Source organism: Aulonocara stuartgranti (assembly GCF_965226115.1).
Source record: "Aulonocara stuartgranti genome assembly, chromosome: 13".
In the NCBI taxonomy this organism is placed as follows: Eukaryota; Metazoa; Chordata; class Actinopteri; order Cichliformes; family Cichlidae; genus Aulonocara; species Aulonocara stuartgranti.
Window position 1 is genome coordinate 11,928,791 of NC_138949.1, and position 19,855 is coordinate 11,948,645.

General features: G+C 45.3%; 3 protein-coding genes across 4 annotated transcripts in view; 2 read left to right on the forward strand and 1 right to left on the reverse strand.

The window, feature by feature from the left end:
* arid4b (AT-rich interaction domain 4B) overlaps window positions 1-12,134 on the forward strand; it is a 39,176-nt gene extending 27,042 nt beyond the window's left edge. The window contains exons 10-24 of the mRNA XM_082557679.1: window positions 1,321-1,397; window positions 2,059-2,207; window positions 2,309-2,381; window positions 2,569-2,663; window positions 2,759-2,856; window positions 3,039-3,237; window positions 3,374-3,579; window positions 5,785-5,967; window positions 7,041-7,125; window positions 7,224-7,419; window positions 7,546-8,763; window positions 8,918-9,028; window positions 9,220-9,444; window positions 9,529-9,675; window positions 9,828-12,134. Coding sequence (XP_082413805.1) covers window positions 1,321-1,397; window positions 2,059-2,207; window positions 2,309-2,381; window positions 2,569-2,663; window positions 2,759-2,856; window positions 3,039-3,237; window positions 3,374-3,579; window positions 5,785-5,967; window positions 7,041-7,125; window positions 7,224-7,419; window positions 7,546-8,763; window positions 8,918-9,028; window positions 9,220-9,444; window positions 9,529-9,675; window positions 9,828-9,979 — 3,214 coding nt within the window. The 3' untranslated portion in view covers window positions 9,980-12,134. The remainder of the gene's footprint in view (window positions 1-1,320; window positions 1,398-2,058; window positions 2,208-2,308; window positions 2,382-2,568; window positions 2,664-2,758; window positions 2,857-3,038; window positions 3,238-3,373; window positions 3,580-5,784; window positions 5,968-7,040; window positions 7,126-7,223; window positions 7,420-7,545; window positions 8,764-8,917; window positions 9,029-9,219; window positions 9,445-9,528; window positions 9,676-9,827) is intronic.
* ggps1 (geranylgeranyl diphosphate synthase 1) overlaps window positions 1-19,855 on the reverse strand; it is a 72,828-nt gene that overhangs the window by 44,043 nt on the left and 8,930 nt on the right. The gene's annotated exons all lie outside the window — the stretch shown is intronic.
* On the forward strand, window positions 13,731-15,550 carry tomm20a (translocase of outer mitochondrial membrane 20). The gene is made up of 5 exons (XM_082557688.1): window positions 13,731-13,937; window positions 14,239-14,285; window positions 14,375-14,456; window positions 14,642-14,784; window positions 15,040-15,550. Exons 1-5 carry the CDS (start codon window positions 13,814-13,816, stop codon window positions 15,082-15,084), a joined length of 441 nt encoding a protein of 146 aa, XP_082413814.1. The 5' UTR covers window positions 13,731-13,813; the 3' UTR covers window positions 15,085-15,550.

Genomic DNA, 19,855 nt, shown 5'->3' on the forward strand with positions numbered 1-19,855 from the left:
TACTTTTTCTTTCTGCTCTGCAGCTATTTGATTTAAGTCGCTGAAAGCGCTACTGTGCATCCAGGTGAGATTGCAAAAAACAGCAAATGAAAGGAGGAGGAAAATCTATATGATTGTTTTCAGTTTGTTTCCGTCTCCAATCGGTTTGCTCTCATATGCATTAAGCAAAATTTCCAACATGTGTATCATTATTGTTACGCATAGCATTTTTAGAGTGTAGTAGCGAGACATAAGAAAACACATTTTAAGCACATTTGATTGCTGAGTGTGCATCCTCTCTGTCGCTGCAGTGCTGTGTGATTTCCTTTAGCCCTTTTACTGCTTTCAAGTGCCTTTCCATTCTTCTGCACACACTTGTCACTGTTTATTATTCCACTTTTTATCTTTTCTGACAACCTCTTCTCAGCTATTATCAGGCTGGTGTGGTTTGTTTTTTGAACAAGGGGTTTACATCCATAGGCCACGTGACCTCTCCCGCACAGCACCCGGGGTCAGTGTGTTCGCTTTCCTCAGGAGAGTTGTATATTGTTACTAATAACCATTGAATATGTCTTTCAAAAAAAAAAACAATGGCTTGGAAAACATTTTGAGGGAAAGGAAGGTCAGATCCAGGGGTGAGGCAGGAGTTGTCAGGAAGTGGTCTTACTGTTTCCACTGTTACTACAGTAACCAGATCTGACAAGTCTTTCCTGTTTCCACTTTTTTTCCCCCATTTAGCCAGCTTGCAAACTTGTCTGTGTTTTTTAACCTGCAACGGAAAAAGACAGTGTAATGAGCGTGAGTGGGTTTTAAACCTCAGCTAAACAAACCTGCACGTGGTTTCTCCGAGTTACAGACAGGTGTCCTTGTCAGTGCCGTGTTTGTAGTGATTATCTAAGGAAATGCCAGGAAACCGAGCCGTTCTCTCAGTGTGAGGTCGTTTAGCTTTTATACACTTGTTTCTTTAAAATTTCACTCCATGACAAATCTAGTCATTGGATCTGCTCAGCTGCCTACAGATACCACAGCAAATCGCCTCACATTGCTCACCAGCCAAACCTCTGACTGCTTTCAGCTTACAAGCTTCACTGATCCGTGTGTCTGCCAAATCGCCAGCAGCTGACTGTGCCCAGCCGCTTTAGGGGTGCTGTAAGAAAGTAGTCTGTGACCGCTCAGGTTTTTGGAGGCTTTGATTGGCGCACAGCTGTAAGGTTGTTTTAATGAATAAGACTATACGGTAGAGCTCTGAGCTGTTTAGACTTTGTTGTTTTAAGAAAACTTTTTTTTTTCTACTCCACACTTTCTAATCAGAGTTGCTATATTTTTATTTATTTTTTGCAGTTACATGGTGCTACAGAAGGACGTCCGTGAATTCGACAGCAGCTGCCCTCCAAAAGCTGACGCGAGCCTCAAACCCGGTGAGTTTGAAGTCGGTGCTACAGAAGTGGTGCGCAGCAGAGCATACCTTTTATCAGCCGTCTGCGGGCAGCTCTGTACGCTGACACACTTGGCAGAAAACACTCGCAGAGTGGAAGACCAGAGAAGTTTTGTTTATGTTCTGGAGAGAACGCAGCGGTGGAGAGCTCCTGTCACTCTGCAGTCTATTTTTAAAGTCCTCACTAAACTTTTTTTTATAAAAGTGCTACATTATTTTTCATTTTATTCAAATTTTTTTCCACCGCTGAGCTCGTACTCTCGTAATTGCACTTAGCAAACAGCTTTGTATTGTCCCCGTCTTGATATTCACAGGTGGTTGACTCACAACTGTGATATTTTCCGCGTTACAAAAGCGTAAAACAAGCATCTGCCGAGGTGGTTAGATACTGCTAAAACCCACCTGTGACACTGTGGCTGGATGCTTCAGCTGCTGTGCGTCACTGTGCAAACACTGGCAGGTTTTCATGCTTCCAGAGTTCCTGGTCTTTTTTATACTGTAGCTTTTATGTGGGCGTATTATTGTTATTGTTGTATATAGTGTAGAACACATTTTTAAAGGTATAAGTGTGTCGTTTGAGCATGCAGTGATGCACGCACAGCTCCAAGAAGTGTTTACGAGGTTCGATTAATCCGCTCTTTCAGCGCTGGACGCAGCCCTGGAGTTCCAGAGGCAGCTGGTCGTGCCCAGCATCTGGAAGACAGAAGTGAAGGAGGAAAGTTCCAGCAGCGAAGAGGATGATGACGACGAAGAGGAGGAGCAGGAGGAGGATGCGAGTGGTGAAGAGGAGGAGGTAGAGACAGCAGAGCGCACTTATCCTCTTATCCTACAACCTCCCAGATTTAAAAAAAGAAAAAAAGAGAGATGCCAAACTGTCTTGTTTCCTGTCTGCAGGAGGAGGTGGAGCCGTTCCCCGAGGAGAGGGAGAACTTTCTGCAGCAACTCTACAAGTTCATGGAAGACAGAGGTGAGAGCAGGGCAGGGACCAGTGTGATGTTTGAGGTTTATTTTCATTTGTGAGACAGGTTGTGAATTTTGTCTTTTTTTTTTTTTTTTCCTATTAAAAAGAAAAATCATAATTTTCTCCAGCAGACAAACATGTTGTGCTGCTTTTCTTACCACATCCACCTATGCCTTCTGCTTCTCCTCTTCAGGGACTCCCATTAACAAGCGGCCGGTTCTGGGCTACAGGAACCTCAACCTGTTCAAGCTCTACAGGCTGGTGCACAAACTGGGAGGTTTTGACAATGTGAGTGCTACTGCCCGCCCCTGAGAGCAGTTTGATGTCGCTCTCGTTTCGTTTGGTGTCGACTCTCTCTGAATTTTGTCTCCCTCGTTGAGCAGATTGAGAGCGGTTCTGTTTGGAAGCAAGTCTATCAGGATTTGGGAATCCCCGTGCTCAACTCAGCTGCTGGCTACAACGTCAAATGTGCTTACCGCAAGTACGTACAGACACTCCACAGCTCGAAAGCTTTCAAAATGCAAAATCCTCCAGTCGACTTGCTTTTCATCTTTGTGTGATTAACTCTGAGCGACGCAGGTGTGTCGGCGTGCGCACGCTTTGGAGCAGTAAGATTAAACTTTGGAAAATCTTATTGGATGTGTTGAATGTCTCATCACGCAGGTACTTATACGGATTTGAGGAATACTGCACCTCCACTGCCATCACATTCAAAATGGACCTCCCTTTGAAGCAGGGGACCAAGGGGGAGGGGAAACCTGAGGGGGAGGCAGGGAAAACGGCTCCTACGTCATCAGTTGCCGAAGAGCCGAAAGCCCAAGTGGACGGAGAACCTTGTAGCACACAGCCCGTTATCTGCAAGGTGCATTATCCCGAGTGCTGTCTGTTATTTTAGATGAATTTCTGCACACCTCCCATGTTTCTCATAATAAAGCATCATGTCTGTGAAGGTTCTCAGTCTATAACCTTCACAATAATAAAGCGTCCTTCTCTCACAGGACGAGAAACCTGATTCGACCCCGAGTAAAACGGAATCCGAAACATCGAAAAGCAAGGGGAAAGAGGGCGGAAACGATGGCGATGACGAAGAAGAGGACGGTCCGCACAAAGCCGACGCCGACGAGGGCTCGTCGACGGCTCGCCTCGGAGCCGACGACATGAAGGAGGAGCACGATGAGGAGCAGGAGAGCAAGGACAACTCTGGGTAGGTTCACTGAAGGGGATGCTCCCTCCTCCACAGTTGCTTAAAAAACAAAACGTATGGTCAGGGCACAAACATGAGCTCCTGCATGGTAAAACTATTCCATGTGAAAGCAAAATAAGAATGCAAAAGGACTCAAGGTATTTGCTTTCCTTGGTGGCAGCACGATGCTAGAACACCATTAGCAGATGAGGAGCAGTGATCCTTCTGACCTTAAAAGTACTAATACGCCGTATACTCTTACCTGCTAACCAGAGAGAGGCACGCTCTCCTCTCTCTCCTCTAACTAAGCTCTTATCCACTGCCCTTTGTGCTATTATTATTCCTTGTTGCTTAGTCGACATCGGCTGGCAGAGACATCTTAGAGCACCAAAGCCTGACTGCTACCTTTCACCTGGCATGTCATGCTGTGCTTTCTCGCTGTCTCTCGCTCGCTGGGATTGTTTGACCATGCCGAGCCTCTCTCACTCAGTGCACAACATGGCTGTGCTCTTCTTGATTCCTGCCCTTTCCTGATCTCTCTCTCTGCCACCCTCTTCCTGTCTTTTCTCTCATCTTTTTGGCTTTCAGTGTTCAGCTTTATTTAAATGTTCCATGTGTGTGAATGTTGTCATAGATGCATTAACCCTCCAGTTGTGAGATATGTATATATATTTATATATACAGTGCTTGAGATGCTTTTAGAGGAAAACTCTGAGTGTTGGTAAATGGATTGTTGTACAGTTTGGCCTCAGCAGTTGCATTTTCCCTGTTGCCTCCTGTGATTAGCGCCGTCTGTCCAGCTCAGACCTGTTTGTTCAACGTCCACAGTGACAGATGTACAGTTGTGTTGTTTGGACTGCTGAAAGCTAGAAAACAGGTTCTTGGTTTACTGAGTCTCTGTGTCTGACTGAAGGACTGCAAAATTCCTGCACGTTATGAGGAGGTTATCTGTAGTTTACACCAACCGTGGCCACAGATACCTGCTGATAGAAGACCACTTGTGACCTCTATGACAGTCAGAAGTCTCCTTGATCCTTCGGCTTTGTCGGGATCAACGTCCTTGCAGATTACGAGTTTACGGATGCACTCAGTGGACAAGCCGCAGGATGATCTGATCTGAGCTTTTCTGATCATATCAAACCTGTTTGATGTTTACAGGCTGTAAACTGGAACAGACGGGTGTTGTGTCAGGGTCATGTTTTCATTCCAGCATCAGCACAGACGGCGTGTAGCCACTGAAACTAGCTTACTGTGAGCTTAAACGAGAAGGCGATGCATTAGTAGGAGACATCGATGAGTTATTGTTGAGTTCTTGCTGGACAGGTGCTTATTTTTACGATGAAGCCTTCTCAACGGCTTTGCTGGAAAGTTCACTTGGACTGTTGACCTTTTGGCTTTTACTCATAATGATGAGCACTGCAGTTGAATTGTGCTCATTTTGAGCAAGCCGAGTCTTAATCTACGTGATATTTGTGTGTTTTATTTATTTTTCAATCAGGGGTGGAAATGTTTTTAAAAATCAGTCGGCTCCTGGAAATAAGCCCGTCTGCACGTTCTGAGGAGCTAAGTTTGGGAGGGACTGTGAGGCGTGTTGTGCTGTAGATGTTGTTCGTCGCAGCGGGCCGACTAGGACCTCGCAGCCGTGCTTCCTCTCAGTGCTGTAGCCTCGCTTTAAGTTGCTGCGTTGCCTGTCCCGTTGCGCTTTGCCATGCTTAACCCACCCCACGAGGCCCCCTGGCGCCTAAAACACTTACTGACACCCCTGCACCACCCCTATATCTCCTGATTGTTTCCCTCTAGCTCCTTCTTGTGGCTGCTTTGTTTCTTTACAGCGTGCGTACGAGGGTGAATGAGAATCCCCTGTGTGTGTGTGTGTGGGGTTAGACAGCATAACAGTAGTGTGATTTCTTATCATTAATTTTTACTATGAAAGAATAAAGAATGATGTGTTTTGTTTGTTTTTTTGCTGAAACACTTCATGTACTGTTCTTTGACTGGCTTTTCTATTAATGATGCAGCTGGACTAGAGCTAAGGCAGCTTATGTTTCTGTGCAGGTGAAGGTGTAGTGTTGTAATGAGACAGGGAAAGGCAAGGGTGGAGCAAATAGACTAGAAAACAGGCTTGTTATAGCAGCAGGCAGCGAGTTGGGGGTGGATGGGTGAGGGTGGTGGTTTTTGTGGTGTTATAGCCTAGGGCCAGGAAGTGCTGAACTGTTTTTCTTGCAGGGATGACAGCAGTCAGGAGGGGGAGGAAGGGGAGGAGTTTGAGTGTTACCCCCCGGGGATGAAGGTGCAGGTGAGGTATGGGCGAGGCCGCAATCTGAAGACGTACGAGGCCACTGTGAAAGAGGCAGACGTGGAGGGGGGAGAGGTGCTCTACCTGGTGCACTACTGTGGCTGGAACGTCAGGTAAGACAGGACCTGGGGAGAAATCACCTAAACGTCTATTTTCACCCTAATTCAAAAGAAAACAGACCAAAAAAACAAATTTTTAAAAATCCATCTCTTAACTCATGGGATCACCGCCTACGTGGGTGTCCCCGCAGCAGTAACCCTTCCTCGCAATTCTGCTTCGTGTGAACCAGTGCCATGGTCAGCACTCTGATTATGGAGAGCACTGGGCCATCTAGTGGCAGAAACACAACTGAGTATCGGGTTGATGCGGATTCACTCCTCAGCTTCCTCTCTCTCAGTTTTGACCAAAATCCCCTGTCTGTCTGTCCCCCAGCTGTCTGTCTCTCAAACAGATCTACAGACAGCCTGATTTTTTTATTTATTTCTTTTTTTTAACCAATTTGAAGTCTTTTAACAATCAAACAAAACTTCCAATCCTACAATGTGATATTTGAATGTGAGCTAACACTGAATGGCCAACCTAAGTGCTGCTACACTCACCTCTACCTCTCAACCCTCTCCCCCCTCCCCAGCGGGTCAGGGTTAAACGCAGTGTTGAGTAGAGTGTTAGGGTACCATGACACAGAGGTTAACTAGTGCAATCGGCATTTCATCGTCTCAATGTTGTTGTGTGGTCCTCTAGCACTCTATAAAAGACAGTGGGATGTTCTCTGCATTGTGTCTGTTGTGTGTGATGTTGTGAAACTTTTTTCTTCCATCCCCCCCTCCCCTCCTCCTCATACGACCCACTTCCTCGGTATTGTGTGAATTCTACTGAATATGATTTGTGTGGTGGTCGGTGTTCTATCTTGTTTCTTTCTTCATCGTAAAAAGGTTGTGTCTTTTTTTCCACATAACACCATGGGATTTCTTCTCTTGCTGTTGAGGCTTACTGTGTCACAGCAATATGTCGGGGTCAGACAGTAGAAGCGTCTGTGTGGTGGTGGGTGGTGTGAGAGAATATTTCACAGCTCCTTCTTCAAAGTCCTAAATGATGAAACTCTTTCTCGTCTTTGTACTTGATTTTTTTTCCTTTTTTTTTCTTCTTTCTTTCTTTCTTTTTCTTTTCTTTTTTTTTTTTTTTATAGATATGATGAGTGGATCAAAGCAGACAAGATTGTGCGACCCGCCAATAAGAATGTACCAAAAATAAAGCACCGTAAAAAAATTAAGGTATGACTTTGGAGAGCCGGTGACTTTTATTAAGTCTTAAAATCCCGGTTTGGTGTCGTGAAGTGAAAGGCTGACTGACTTATGTTGACTTCTGGCAGAAAATGCAAGACAATTTGGAGAGGCTCGATGACAGGGAGGTCCTCGGCCCTTCGTCCAACGCTAACCGTGTCCCGCGCTCCAAGTGTGGCCTGAGCCAGGACGTCTTTTCCAAGATGGACGAGGGTGAGGACAAAGGGCCTCAGCAGTCTCCAGTCAAGGCTATAGAAATTACTTCTATCCTCAATGGCCTGCAAGGTAGCAACACTCATTAGGCTGTAGTGGTCATGCACACTTGCAGCAGATTAGGACCGCGTCACTCTGATGTGTGTTGTTGTTTTGTTTTTTTAACAACCTAATAAAGCTTTGTTCTGTTTGCTTCAGCCTCCGAGGTGTCCACGGATGAAAGCGAGCATGAAGCTGAGGAGGGAGAGCATAACGAAGAGGATCAGCCAGGGAGCCGTCTCAGAAAAGGCCAACCAGAGCCACCGCAAATTCCAGAGCGCTGGGAGGGCGGAGCCCCGTCCGAAGGGTCCAAACCCTGTCCTGTCACGGGAAAGGCCCAGGACACCGTCAGTGTGGAGAGCCCAGATGCCGGAAAGCGCAGAAGCCAACCAGAGTCGGAGGGAGAGGCAAGTACGAGGAAGAGGAAAGCTGACAGCGCAGCAGAGAGGACTCCAAAAGGTCAATCCAAAGCTAAGACCAGGAACACCAGGAGTGCTGACTGGCTACCTGCGGGTTCTCCGATGAGAGGGGAGGAGAGAGCAGCCGCTCCTGGAGAGGAGAGGGGGGCCTCATCTAGCAGCAGTTCAGATGATGAGGGTGCAGCTGTGGCCGAGGCTCAGCCTGAGGAAAGTGAGCGAACCCGCCCCAAAACCAAGGGGTCACCGACCAAGAAGTACAACGGAATGAAGGAGAAAAGCAAAACCAGCCGACAAGGAGGCTTCTGGGAGATTCCCGAAAAGAGAGCCAAAGTTTCTGGGAATGTAGAGGAAAGGCCCGCCGTTCGCCCAAAAGGACAAAAAGACGTGTGGTCCAGCATCCAGGCCCAGTGGCCAAAGAAGACTCTCAAGGAGTTATTCTCTGACTCGGACACGGAGGCCGCAAACTCTCCTCCCCCACCGGTGTCCTCGTGTATGGAAGAGCCGAGCGTCGAGCAGGACGCGAGAGGCGAGGACGACACCTCGCAGGAGCAGATGGAGACCGAGAAGCTCCGGGAGTTCCCGAGCAGCGGGAGCAACTCTGTACTCAACACGCCACCGACGACGCCGGAGTCCCCATCGGGAGGAGGAGGCAGCGCCGTGGAAGAGTCTGGTCAAGCGCAGCCTTCCTCCCCGGCCCCATCCATACCCGCTGCCTTGCCCTCAGAGCCGGTTTCAGACGCTCTTCCCACAGGGCCAGTACAGGAGGAGGTGACGGGCGGGCGCAGCGAGACAGATAGCAGCACAGTGGAGGTGGAGAGTCTAGGAGGAGAGCTGCAGGACGAAGGGGCGAGTTCCCCCTCGAAGGTGTTCGACGTCAGCCTCTCGTGCAACAGCAGCAGCAGCTGCAGCCTCGAGCTGAGCAACAGCAGCCAGCAGGAGAGCGAACAGAAGTCCAAAGGTACGAGTGGCAGCAAAAATCTATTTTAACAGGTTTATTTTTCAGTGACACAACTCATTTTTCTTCAGGATGGAATACTAAAGAAACAGAGGCTGACTACTCATTTCACAGTCCGCCTATTCCCTCACCGTCTTCTCACTCTTTTCTTTTGTAGCGTCTGCGAGTCAGAAGCGGCAGAAAGAATCACAGACTGGCGGCGCAACAAAGAAACACAAGCCAAACCGCAAGAGCCTCGGTGTGCCTCCCAAAAAGAATAGGAAAACAGGTAAGAAGAGCTGTGGGTAGAAATGATGACACCCGCTAACGTTCTCATTTTCAGCGCCAGCACTGCTTTCATGTGTCTCCGTTTCATTTATTAACCCGTTTGCAGGCATCATGTAACAGATGCCAGGTAGGAGAGGATTTGAGGCGTTTCCTGTTCACTGCATTTTCTTTCTTTTTCCTCTTTTTCTTCAGCCAACAGCAGTGACAGCGAGGACCAGTCTGTTGTTGAGGGCACTGCCAAATCAACTGCCTCTAAAAACAACCCATCGGAGCTGAAGGCTGCCACTTCGCCCAAATGTCACGGGCGATCTCCCCCTTCGAGCCATAAATACCACAAGCAGGGTGATGCAGACCACGCACAGCACCGGGATAACCACGGAAGATCGCCGCGGGTGTACAAGTGGAGTTTCCAGATGTGTGCGTATCCAACCCATTTGGTTTATGCTTGTCAGCTCTTTAGTGCTTCTTGTGAACCTATCCTTTCATTTTGGGTCCTCTCAGCTGATCTGGAGAAGATGACCAGCCTGGAGAGGATCTCGTTTCTTCAGGAGAAACTTCAGGACATCAGGAATCACTACCTCTCCCTCAAGTCTGAGGTCGCCTCTATCGACAGACGACGAAAACGCATGAAGAAGAAGGAACGAGAAAGTGAGTCAGCTCTTTATTGCCTGGAATAATAACTAGCATGTTATTTACTAAATTTGGTTCACCATTAAAGCAAGAGGAGTAAAACAGGAAGTCACTGTCGCGTCTTCTTCTTTTTTTAATCAGCTTAACCAATCACTGCTTCTGCTCTGCAGGCACAGTGGCCGCTTCCTCCTCATCATCCTCCTCCTCCTCACCGTCCTCCAGCTCGCTCACAGCGGCAGTCATGCTGACGCTGGCAGACCCTCCGGTATCATCCTCATCGTCCTCATCTCAGAACTCCGGGGTTTCAGTGGAGTGCAGGTGACAGGACGACCCAGCAAGGAGCCACACCGCACGAAGCACTTAACCAGCACCCTGGGGTCAGCGCCCCGATTCCCTTTCAACAGGATGAAAAAGTCGACCCACATACTGTAACTACGGGGCACAAAAACCAGACCAGAGACAAAAAAAACACGAAAAAACAAAACAAAAGAGAAGAAACAAGCACTATTTTTTACTGACAACTGTTTTCTCGGCAAGCTAATGGCACTTAAGTGCACTTTTATGACGATTGTGTAGGGGTGGGGCGGGTGAAATTTGTCCAAAAAAACCAAACCCAACATATATACAGATTTGACTTTTGTGCTTTACTTAATTGAACATTTAAAAGAATTGTTTTTGCAAGCAATAATTGTTTCCATTTGATAAAGTTGTATTGCAAAGGGATGATTTCCAGTGAAGACCATCTGTCATCTGTCCTCGTAGCCCAACATGGCGCTCGCCATGTTATTTCTGGAAATCTGGAGGAGAGACGCTGCCACATTGGCATTAAGGGCATAGGAAAGGTAACTTTGCTATGTTTCTCTCTGTTTCATTAAAAAAAACACAAAGAAAAATAAAAAGGACCTTCATGTGGATGGGGTTGCCCTCCCCATGTACAGGCAATCGCTCCTGTACATGGTCTGAATCAAGTAGGTGGTGATGGATAAGGTTTCAGCACCATCGTATGTCCGCTGATGGCCTCAGTGGATCATAAGGAATGATACTGTAGTGCCTTTTTTTTTCTTTTTTCTTGTTGTTGTTGTTGTTCTCCGCGGGGGCACTTTGAGAAAAGGACAGTACTTTCTTTTCCTGATCCTCCTCTCAGATCAGAGCGTTAGCTGGAACAACGTGTCCCATATAAAAGACTGCAGAACGCTGTGAGTGAGCGAGTGAGCGGGCAGTGAAGGGCTAAGTCTTGGCAGGTAACGACGGGATGTTATCAGTGTATTAGGATTATTACGGTAATTGTAAAAGCAGAGCTCCTGTGTTGGATCACCTGCAAATCTACTACTGAATACTCATCCACAGATTACTGTTGAGATAACAGTCTAAAATGTGCAATGATGGAGGTTGGCGAATGCAATGGATGCATTAAATCAGTTCATCAGCCTTTTTAAAAGCCCATCTGCTTTTTTTCATTATGTTTCCATCCTCCATTTTTTTTCAATCCCCCCACTTCAGTTGCATCAGCTTCACTGATGTTAATGTTGCATATCTGCAACCGGATCGAGTCAAAAGTCAGAACACACACAATCAAAGCCGAACTCCACGTTTTCAGTGTTTCCACCTACATGAATTTATTTAATTAAGTACATTTTCACTTCATCGAAATGATGCACACTTTATTGGCATGACATGCCTGCTTCTCACACTCATCCCTACCAAAAGAAAAGAAAAAAAAAAGTTTGACTCTGTTTCTTGTACTATGACCAGAATAAAGGTAGAGATATTGTAAATGTGCATTTATATGATAAGGTGACGTACATGTATACATTTCTGAAGACATCTCCAGTGTTTCCTTTGTATAGACCCCCCTACTGTATGATATCCGGAAGTTACATTTTGTTCGGCACTTGTATGTAACTGTATGCTTTTGTTATAAATTTGTATATTGAGAAGTGTTTTGAGTCGAGCTATTTAATATCTTGCACTGTTAATAACATGTACTTTTCTGTACAGACAGTTTTATGGTTTTAACTGTAGTTTGAGTGTAAATAACTGAGGGTTGCAGCATGTTCCGTTTTTGTTTTTTTGTCCTCTTTCTTGTTCTGTTTATTTGAGCTCATTTAATGTTGTTCTGTTCTCCCTTTCTCATCAGTTTTGAGTCTTTATCTAATTTCATGTTTGCTTTAGTTTTTATCCAGTTTTTCTTTGTGTCTTTTGTTTTTCTATAGCTTGTGCTTGTGAGAGAAGAATGGTGGTTTTTGGATGTGGCTGAACTATTTTCCAACCTGTACATGGCCTAAAGCTAAAGCTGTATGAACTTGTATACAGGAAAAAGTCTGTGTCATAGATCAACAGAAAGTAACGGAGCTTATTGAAAAATGCTCAATAGTATTTATTAGGCTCATCTGAGGATGGTCATTGTGTAATTTATTGTAAAAATGTAAGCAAAGCAGAAGCCTCTGTTTGAAATAAATGCCATAGTTTGTGAAGTACTCGGTGTGTCTCTTGCATCAGTGGTGGAAAGTAACTTTAGTCAAGTCTTTGAAGCACTTTACTCAGACACGTCTCTGTTATTATATAATTCAGTGATGACCAGCAACTGTAATCACTTCTATCAAAGCAGAGGTTTTGGCAGTTTGCCAGTCTGCAGCATTCAGCGGTGTGTTAGCATAATGGCAACGAGGAAAGACACCAGCAATCATCTTGGGGAACCTGCCCGTCAATTTGGAAAGGCTTTTAATGCAGCGTCCAAACAATATGAAGCCAATCGCTCTACAGCGAGAAAGATAAAAACTACTAGAGTGGGCATCCCAGGAAATTCACCCCAGGTTTATGACAGCACAATTAGAAAAAGACTGGACAAGTATCATGTGTTTTGTCTCCAGAGAAAGTCTTTCCTCCCCAAAAAGAACATGGCAGCAGTGTTGGTTTAAAAATGTGCATCTGAACAAACCACAAGACTTCTGGAACAATACCCTCAGAGCAGACAAGACCAAAGTAGATACATCAGACCATAATACCCAGCACCATGTTTGTTATAAACCAAACTACACATCAGCACAAACCCCCTCATACTAATTGTCAAGCATGGTGGCTGGTGGAGGGGTGATGATTAGGGCTTGTTTTGCAGCTACAGGACGTGGGCATGTTGCAGTTAGTCGACCACAAAGACCTCTGTATACCAAAGTATTCTAGAGCCAAATGTGAGGCCATCTGTCCGACAGCTAAAGCTTGGCCAAAATTTGTTCATGCAACAGGACAATGATCCCAAACACAGAAGCAAATCTACAACAGAATAGCTTAAAAAAACAAAAACAAAATGATGAAGGTGCTGCAGTGGAATGCTGCGGTGAGATAAGAGATTTGTGCATAAATCAATGCCGGCAAACCTCAACCATCTGAAGCAACTTTATAAAAAAGAGTAAGTGGAAATTCCTCCACAAAGATGTGAGAAACTGATAAGGTCACAGCGAGGTGGTTCTGTTATAGGGGTGTGCTTAGTTTTTCCTCTTGGTCTAATTTTTGTTAAATAAATAAGAAATAAAAACTTTTTTTTTATTATCTAAGACGTAAAACCTTAGAACTGAAAGACTACATTTTAAACCATAAATTTAAATACTTGTTTTTGTTAGTTTGTACATAATTATTTTTTTTAAATGCAGCATTTTAACTTTTTATCAATTTATATTAATATTATTATTATATTATGTATGTATAATATTTATATCTTAAATATTATTCTTCATCATTTTGATTTTAATTTAAAGCATGGCTGGGTAAAAGTGCTAAGGGGCGAAATGTGGCCAAACAAATTATTCGACAGATTATTATTGGTAATTTAACTACATTATACATTAATTTTGGTAAAGTACAGATTATTAACCAGATTAATGATGGTTAAAAGCAACTAATCTTTGTGCGTTATTTATATTTGCCTTTGCTAATTAGCACAGGCAGTATATAAAATACTATACAGTCTATGGTTATTAGTGGATGTTTTATTTCCTTAGTTTGAGCTTGTTTGTTGCTAACTCAGATGTTTTGGGGTAATTTGGGTCACATTTCCCGCCTTCGTCTACGTCATCACTTACGTACTTCCTGGCACACTTCCTCAGCAGCGTGCTAGCTGCTAGTCAGCGGCGAGCGTGGCTGTTCATAAGTAGTTTGAGAAATGTTGAGCGGCAGGACGAGCGCGCTGGTCGCCGGGGTGTGTGGTGCTCTTTTCATCGCATACTGTGTTTACTTTGACAGGAAGCGGCGGAGTGACCCCCGTTTCAAGGAAAAGTTACGTGAGCGTAAGTGTGCATGTCAACGGCGTAAACTTAGCATCGTAGCACGTTAGCCTCCATGTGACCGCGAGGACGTTAAAAAAAACACTTAAAGCTTCTGGAAACTAATCAAGACTGCGTATTTTCTGTAGCCTTGTAAGCTCCGACTATGGTAACATTTGCTCTAATATTATGTCCCTCAGCTGCAGAAGAAGAAAAAGCATGCTACAAGCAACAGCTAGCAAACTTATTCCCTCGTGTTTTCCGTGTTGTACAACAGCAAACTAAACATGCAGCATGGTCTTAAAAACCCACTTCTCTCTCACAGGTCGACGAAAGCAAAAGGTTTCCAGTGAGAAGACTGGGCTTACAAAGGTAGGACATGTAGAAAATAATCGATTCTTCTCTCATTTTGTTTAGTTGGAGCTTAAATTTGTTTTTTGTTTATTAACTTGACTTTGAAGCTGCCGAACTTGAAGGACGAAGAAGCTGTCCAGAAATTCTTCTTGGAGGAAATCCAGCTGGCAGAGGAGCTCCTAGCACAAGGTCGGCCACATGTTCATTCACAGAAAACACATGGAAGCTTGCAGCATGCGCAAGACGCACACCACTCATATCACTGTAACTGTGGCTACACTGGTGTAGTGACTCTCTACAAAGTTTTAAGCCCTGATACATTTTTAATGCTTGTTTTTTATGTGGTCTGTAAACCTGTTTCTTCCCTAACCCAGGTGAATTTGACAAAGGTGTAGACCACCTGACCAATGCCATTGCAGTATGTGGTCAACCTCAGCAGCTACTTCAGGTGCTTCAGCAGACGCTGCCTGCTCCAGTCTTCCAAATGTTGCTCACCAGACTACCCAGCATCAGCCAGGTGAGAGTTACCTGCATCTCCTTGTTTTTTGTTTTTTTTGTTTAGCATCCTTGAAAACCCCCCAGTTGCTATTTGTGATTTCTGGGACAAGAAAGGGTGCAAGAATAAACCTTAGAATCATCCAAAGCTGAGAGCTGTGTGTCAGTAGCTCTCGGTTATTTCACCTCTAAGACAAAAATACTTAACGGCCCGTGTAACTGATTTGCCTTTCTGTAATGGGTAATCTCTGAAAGATATTTTCTTCCTCTCTTTCAGCGACTCATCGGCACTCAGTCTTTAGCAGAAGATGACGTCGAATGAACGTATGTGTGTGAATGAGATGGAAATCTATGAGGGAAGGGGGGTTTTAGACACTATCACTGCTGCACGGTTCAGTTGCTTGCGAATTCTGAGCTTCACTGGCCATCGGTTGAGATGAATTTCCCTCCATCACAGCACTTTGAGGTGGATGAACGTCTGCCAGGTTACATTTATCGAAATGCATTCCTCCTTTCCAACATATCGGTTATTATGTAGCCATTTGTTTGTATTTAAAGTGCAACCTAAGTATGTAAACAGGAATGTAGACGGTTTGTTCTGTTTGTGACTTGGACTGAAGTGAGTCTGTCTACAGAACACTTGCTTGTGGTGTAATGTTTATATAAATGATTTTGCAGGTTAATTAATATGTACTTTTTAAAAAACAAAAAACAAAGGCATTCCAGTCTTTCACCTGGGTTTTTGTTTTTTGTGTCTGTGTAATACTACAATAAAACATGATAACATGTGTTGACTTTTTTGATTGTCCACTTGCCAGTAGATGGCAGTAGCAATGCACAGGAAAACCTGAAGCATAGTTCTGAAATATGGAGCAAGGGCACTTTCACTTTCCCCTCAAATAAAGGGTGTGCAGGAATTGGGGACAAGTATGTTTGTATCAATAAATATTAATGAACATGGAGGGGAGTGAGCCAACCTATTGTACTTATCCCATCCATGTAGGTGCAAAACAAAAGATCTGTGAATTGCTGATATTAGTAATAAAACATGCTGCTGAAATGGGGTTAAATTGCTATCGTGAGAGTATTTGTTTCCAGCCAGAATGCTGAAACCTCATCTTGTACGAGTCCAATGAACCACAATGTCTTTATTGTGTGTGCAGGAATATAAAACTGGAGCAGCTTGTAGGGGAAGGGAGTGGGTCTGCTTGGATGTGTGTCTCTTGGAAGACAAATAGAGCTGTAATTATTTTTATCCCTCTCTGCAGCTGTTTTTTTCTTTCTTTTTTAAGGGCTCTGGCCAGAGCAGCCCAGGCCTCAAGTTTTGCCAGGAAACAAGAGTAGGGGGGAAAATAGTTTTTCAACATTAGGAATGAAAAAATGAACAGCGGCCCAGAAATGTCGAGTGCAGACTAAATGGTAGACAGTGTTCCATTTTCCATGAACTCATGTGATCACTCTTCAGTCTTTTCTCCACCACTCCTGGTGTTTAGCCACTTGGTGGAAATGGAGAAGCCTGTCAGGGGCCTGCAGAGTCCACTGGCGCTAGGTGTGTGCGTGCAGAAGAAGTGACTCGTTGTTAATCTATCCTTCGGGGAGGCGGAGAAGAAAAATAACAGACTGTGTTGGAGGTCAAGCTGAAATCTGTGGTCTGCTGCTGGCAGATCGAGGCTAGAAGCAGGTTCAGACTTCTCCACGGAGCGTAACACTGGCCTGCCTCTCCTGTAAATAAACACTGCTGCTGGCCTCGTGCTCTGTCCCCTGCAGACTGGAAGGAGCTCAGGGGTCACTGAAGGATGCCAGATAGGCCCCTCCTTCTCTGAAAGCGTGCCAGCACAAAATAAACCCATTGAAACAGGCCCTGACACGAGGACAGACGCTGTTTGATTTAAGGATGACACAGCAAATCCAGTTTCAGGGCAGAAACCACACCCGAGTGAAGAGTGGGATAATAATCTAATGAATGGAGTGCTCACTGTAATACTTTTAATATAACATCATTCTTTTAATTGCCTTGCTGCTCTATTTTCAGTCTGTATGAATGGGTTATGAGTCAGCTCTTTGTATCTGATGAAGCTGGCAGCGGGAAGAAGAAAAATGAAGAAACTCCCTGTTGTTTTGCAGTAGGGGGCACTGTTGCTCCAGGCTGTATTTGGACACCTCTGTGGCGTTACACTGAGCCGCAGACAGATTCACAGTTTGAGGACGACTGAATGGACAGAAGCTGAGAGCACAACAGTTCCAGTTGACAGCAATAACAATGTCTGTGCCTGCAGCACAGATACCCTGTGATTTTAAAAAATCCTTTTGTTGTTGTTGTTGTTTTGCTTTACTAATGTGTGCACGGTGACACATAAACATCGCTCCACCACAGGTAGAGAAAATAACCCCACGATCATGGCACAGGGAATGCTCAAAGCAGCCTGACTGCCATTGTAATTTGCTGGAAGTGTTGAACTGGGAATATTATAATCAGTACAATAATCTGAACTCTGCAACTCATTAGTGGAAATCCTGTCAACAAATTATCCGCATCGCTAATGACCTTTGCTGTGTGTTATTGGAGTGTGTGAGTTTGAATGTCAAAGCCTGATTACTGCTTCTGTGTACCAAGTGCTATCTGACCGGTGGAGATGTCTGGTTATGTAGGAGCAGCTGTGTTTGGGATTTTAAGGCAGCCAGAAATAACTCGGTTGTGTGTGGTTGCTATGGCAGCTTCACGTAGACTCTCGGTTGAACCGGTCTGCATTTGAGACCCTCTGAGTGTTGGCTTCTGAGCAGCGAGGGGGGTATTTGCTGCCTGTAGCTTGCTGATCGGTGTCTGTGTCCTGCTGCTGCTGAAGCCATGGCTGTGGTGCTGGGGGGGGGGGGATAAGAAATGTCCCAGCTATTACAAAGCCCAGTGCCCTCACTTTGTGCGCGCAGCACCAACACGGTATATTAAATACCCGCCACCTTTTTTTCTTCTCTTTGTCAGTCACCAGCGAGGGGAAAAGAAGACGGAGAAAAAAATTTCCAAGGCACGTCCTAAAAATAAAGCAGCACTGTCTGTGCTCAGAGTATTAACTTCCACACAGATGACCCATTTTTCCATCTCAAAGGGTCTGAGGATGGTTGGAAAGGAAAAAAAGGAGGGTGGGATGGGGAGGCAAGAGTGGAGCCAATCACGTGAATCTAAAGGAGGCTACAAATCCTGGCAGATTTCTCTTTCTCTGTGGGGTAATGCCTTGCTGTCATCTGTTTTTCCATTACTCTGCTGCTAGTAACTGAACTTGTGCTGCTGCTGTTGCTGCTAGTTGCTGCCAGGCAGGTTTTGTCCTCCATGTGTAGGCCTGCCTATTGAGCTCTGTTGTTTACATTCCCCGTGAGTGGGAGCCAAAGGGTGTGGGTGCCCCCCTTTTCTCTCCCCCACTACCAACCACTCAACCATACTGACTGCCTCCACCCTGCCTCCAGCCTCCAACCTATCTCCCGATCACTAAATCTCTGATAAGGCTGAAATTCAATAGCGCGGCTGTTGCCTGAGAGAAGTGAGTGCGTCACATGACCTGTGAATTCCTGTTTACACTGAGCGGTTTTCATATTTCTGGTCTGATAACGCGAGGGCTGAAATTTTGTGATGAAGTGGAACAAAAGGGGAGAATATCAAAAGAACGTGTCACTCAGCATCAGTTCTCACCCTGTCATTGGCGTTATCTGCACAATCTAGGCATGCAGTTAAGCTGCAAGGGGGGGAAAGACGCACATACACACACACAAGCTGAACTGGAGGGTGAAGAAAGGGTTAACTAAGCAGACTGTGTGCACAGTTTTTTCTCTCCTCCCCCTCCTCCCTGTGATCTGCCTTCCTGTCTCACAAGCAGTGCAATGCAGAGGCTTTGAACATCATGAGAGTCAGACAGGCTTGTTTTGCATACTGTAAGTCTCCTGCATTGACTTGTAGCAAATCCTTGCCCTTGGGAGGCACGTCAGAGGGGATTAATGGGAGGGCCGGGGCCTCACAGAGTTTCCCATTGTCGTGGCTGTGCCCGCACTGTATTTTCATCCCGCAGAGTGAGAAAAGAGTGAGCAGGTGGGGAGGTGGTGGTGGTGGGGTGTGTGCAGCTTGTGTGTGTGAGAAGGAGGGGGGAGGGGGTTATACAGTGGTGTTATTTCCCTCTGCCCTGATTTTTGGAGCTGAGCTGTAGGGAGGGGAGGACAGTGTAAATAATGTATTTGGAGCGGCGGGGTAGAGGGAGATGGAGCTTGACCGAGCTTAGAGCGGGTGGAGGGGGAGGGAAGGAAGGGTTGAGCGGCCATTCTGCTGCACAGGAAGCAAGGGGGTTGGAAGAAGGGGAGGTGGAGGTGGAGGGGGGAGCAGAGGAGGAACTGTACGAGCTACAACAACAATGTTGCTGTGGTGGTGCTCTGGGGAATATGGGGCCTCCGCAAGAATGTGGCAATCCTCTACTTCCGCTCTGCTTTCTCACTTTTAGCAAGACAAACAGTTTGCTGCTGCAGACTGCCGCTAATGATGCAAAGTTAAGAATAATGTAGGCGTAATCTTACAGCTGGTAGGACTTTCTCACTAAGAGCAACGATTGCAAAATGACACCGGCCGACCTTCTACAAAGCACGCATGCTAAAATTCAAATTTAAAAAAAGATTTGAAAGGTGAGGCAAGGGACACATTTTGCATTTCATGCTTACAAGCTCGCCACAAAGACAGAAAACACAGAATCATGCAGCCTAACTGTACAAAGCATGCACAAGTATCTCTAAACTGTTAAAACAGACAAGTTTGCAGGTTTTCTTTTACACTTCCAAGAAACTGCATTAAATGGCACAAGCCACGTCTGACACATTTTTGCAGAGCACTGAGCTGTGGTGTCATTTTTCAAAAATAGATACACAAACACGTCAACAGCCAAAAATAAGCTAAACCTGCAAAGTGACTTAAAGGCAGTTGCTGTTTTTTTTCCCCTAACCTTTTATCATTCATGTTTACGTCCAAATAACACCAACTTCACAGGCATTAGCTTTAAACTACTCATGCAGGCACTGAGTGATTGTTTACATACATACATTTTTATTTTTTAAAGCCTGCATGCTAG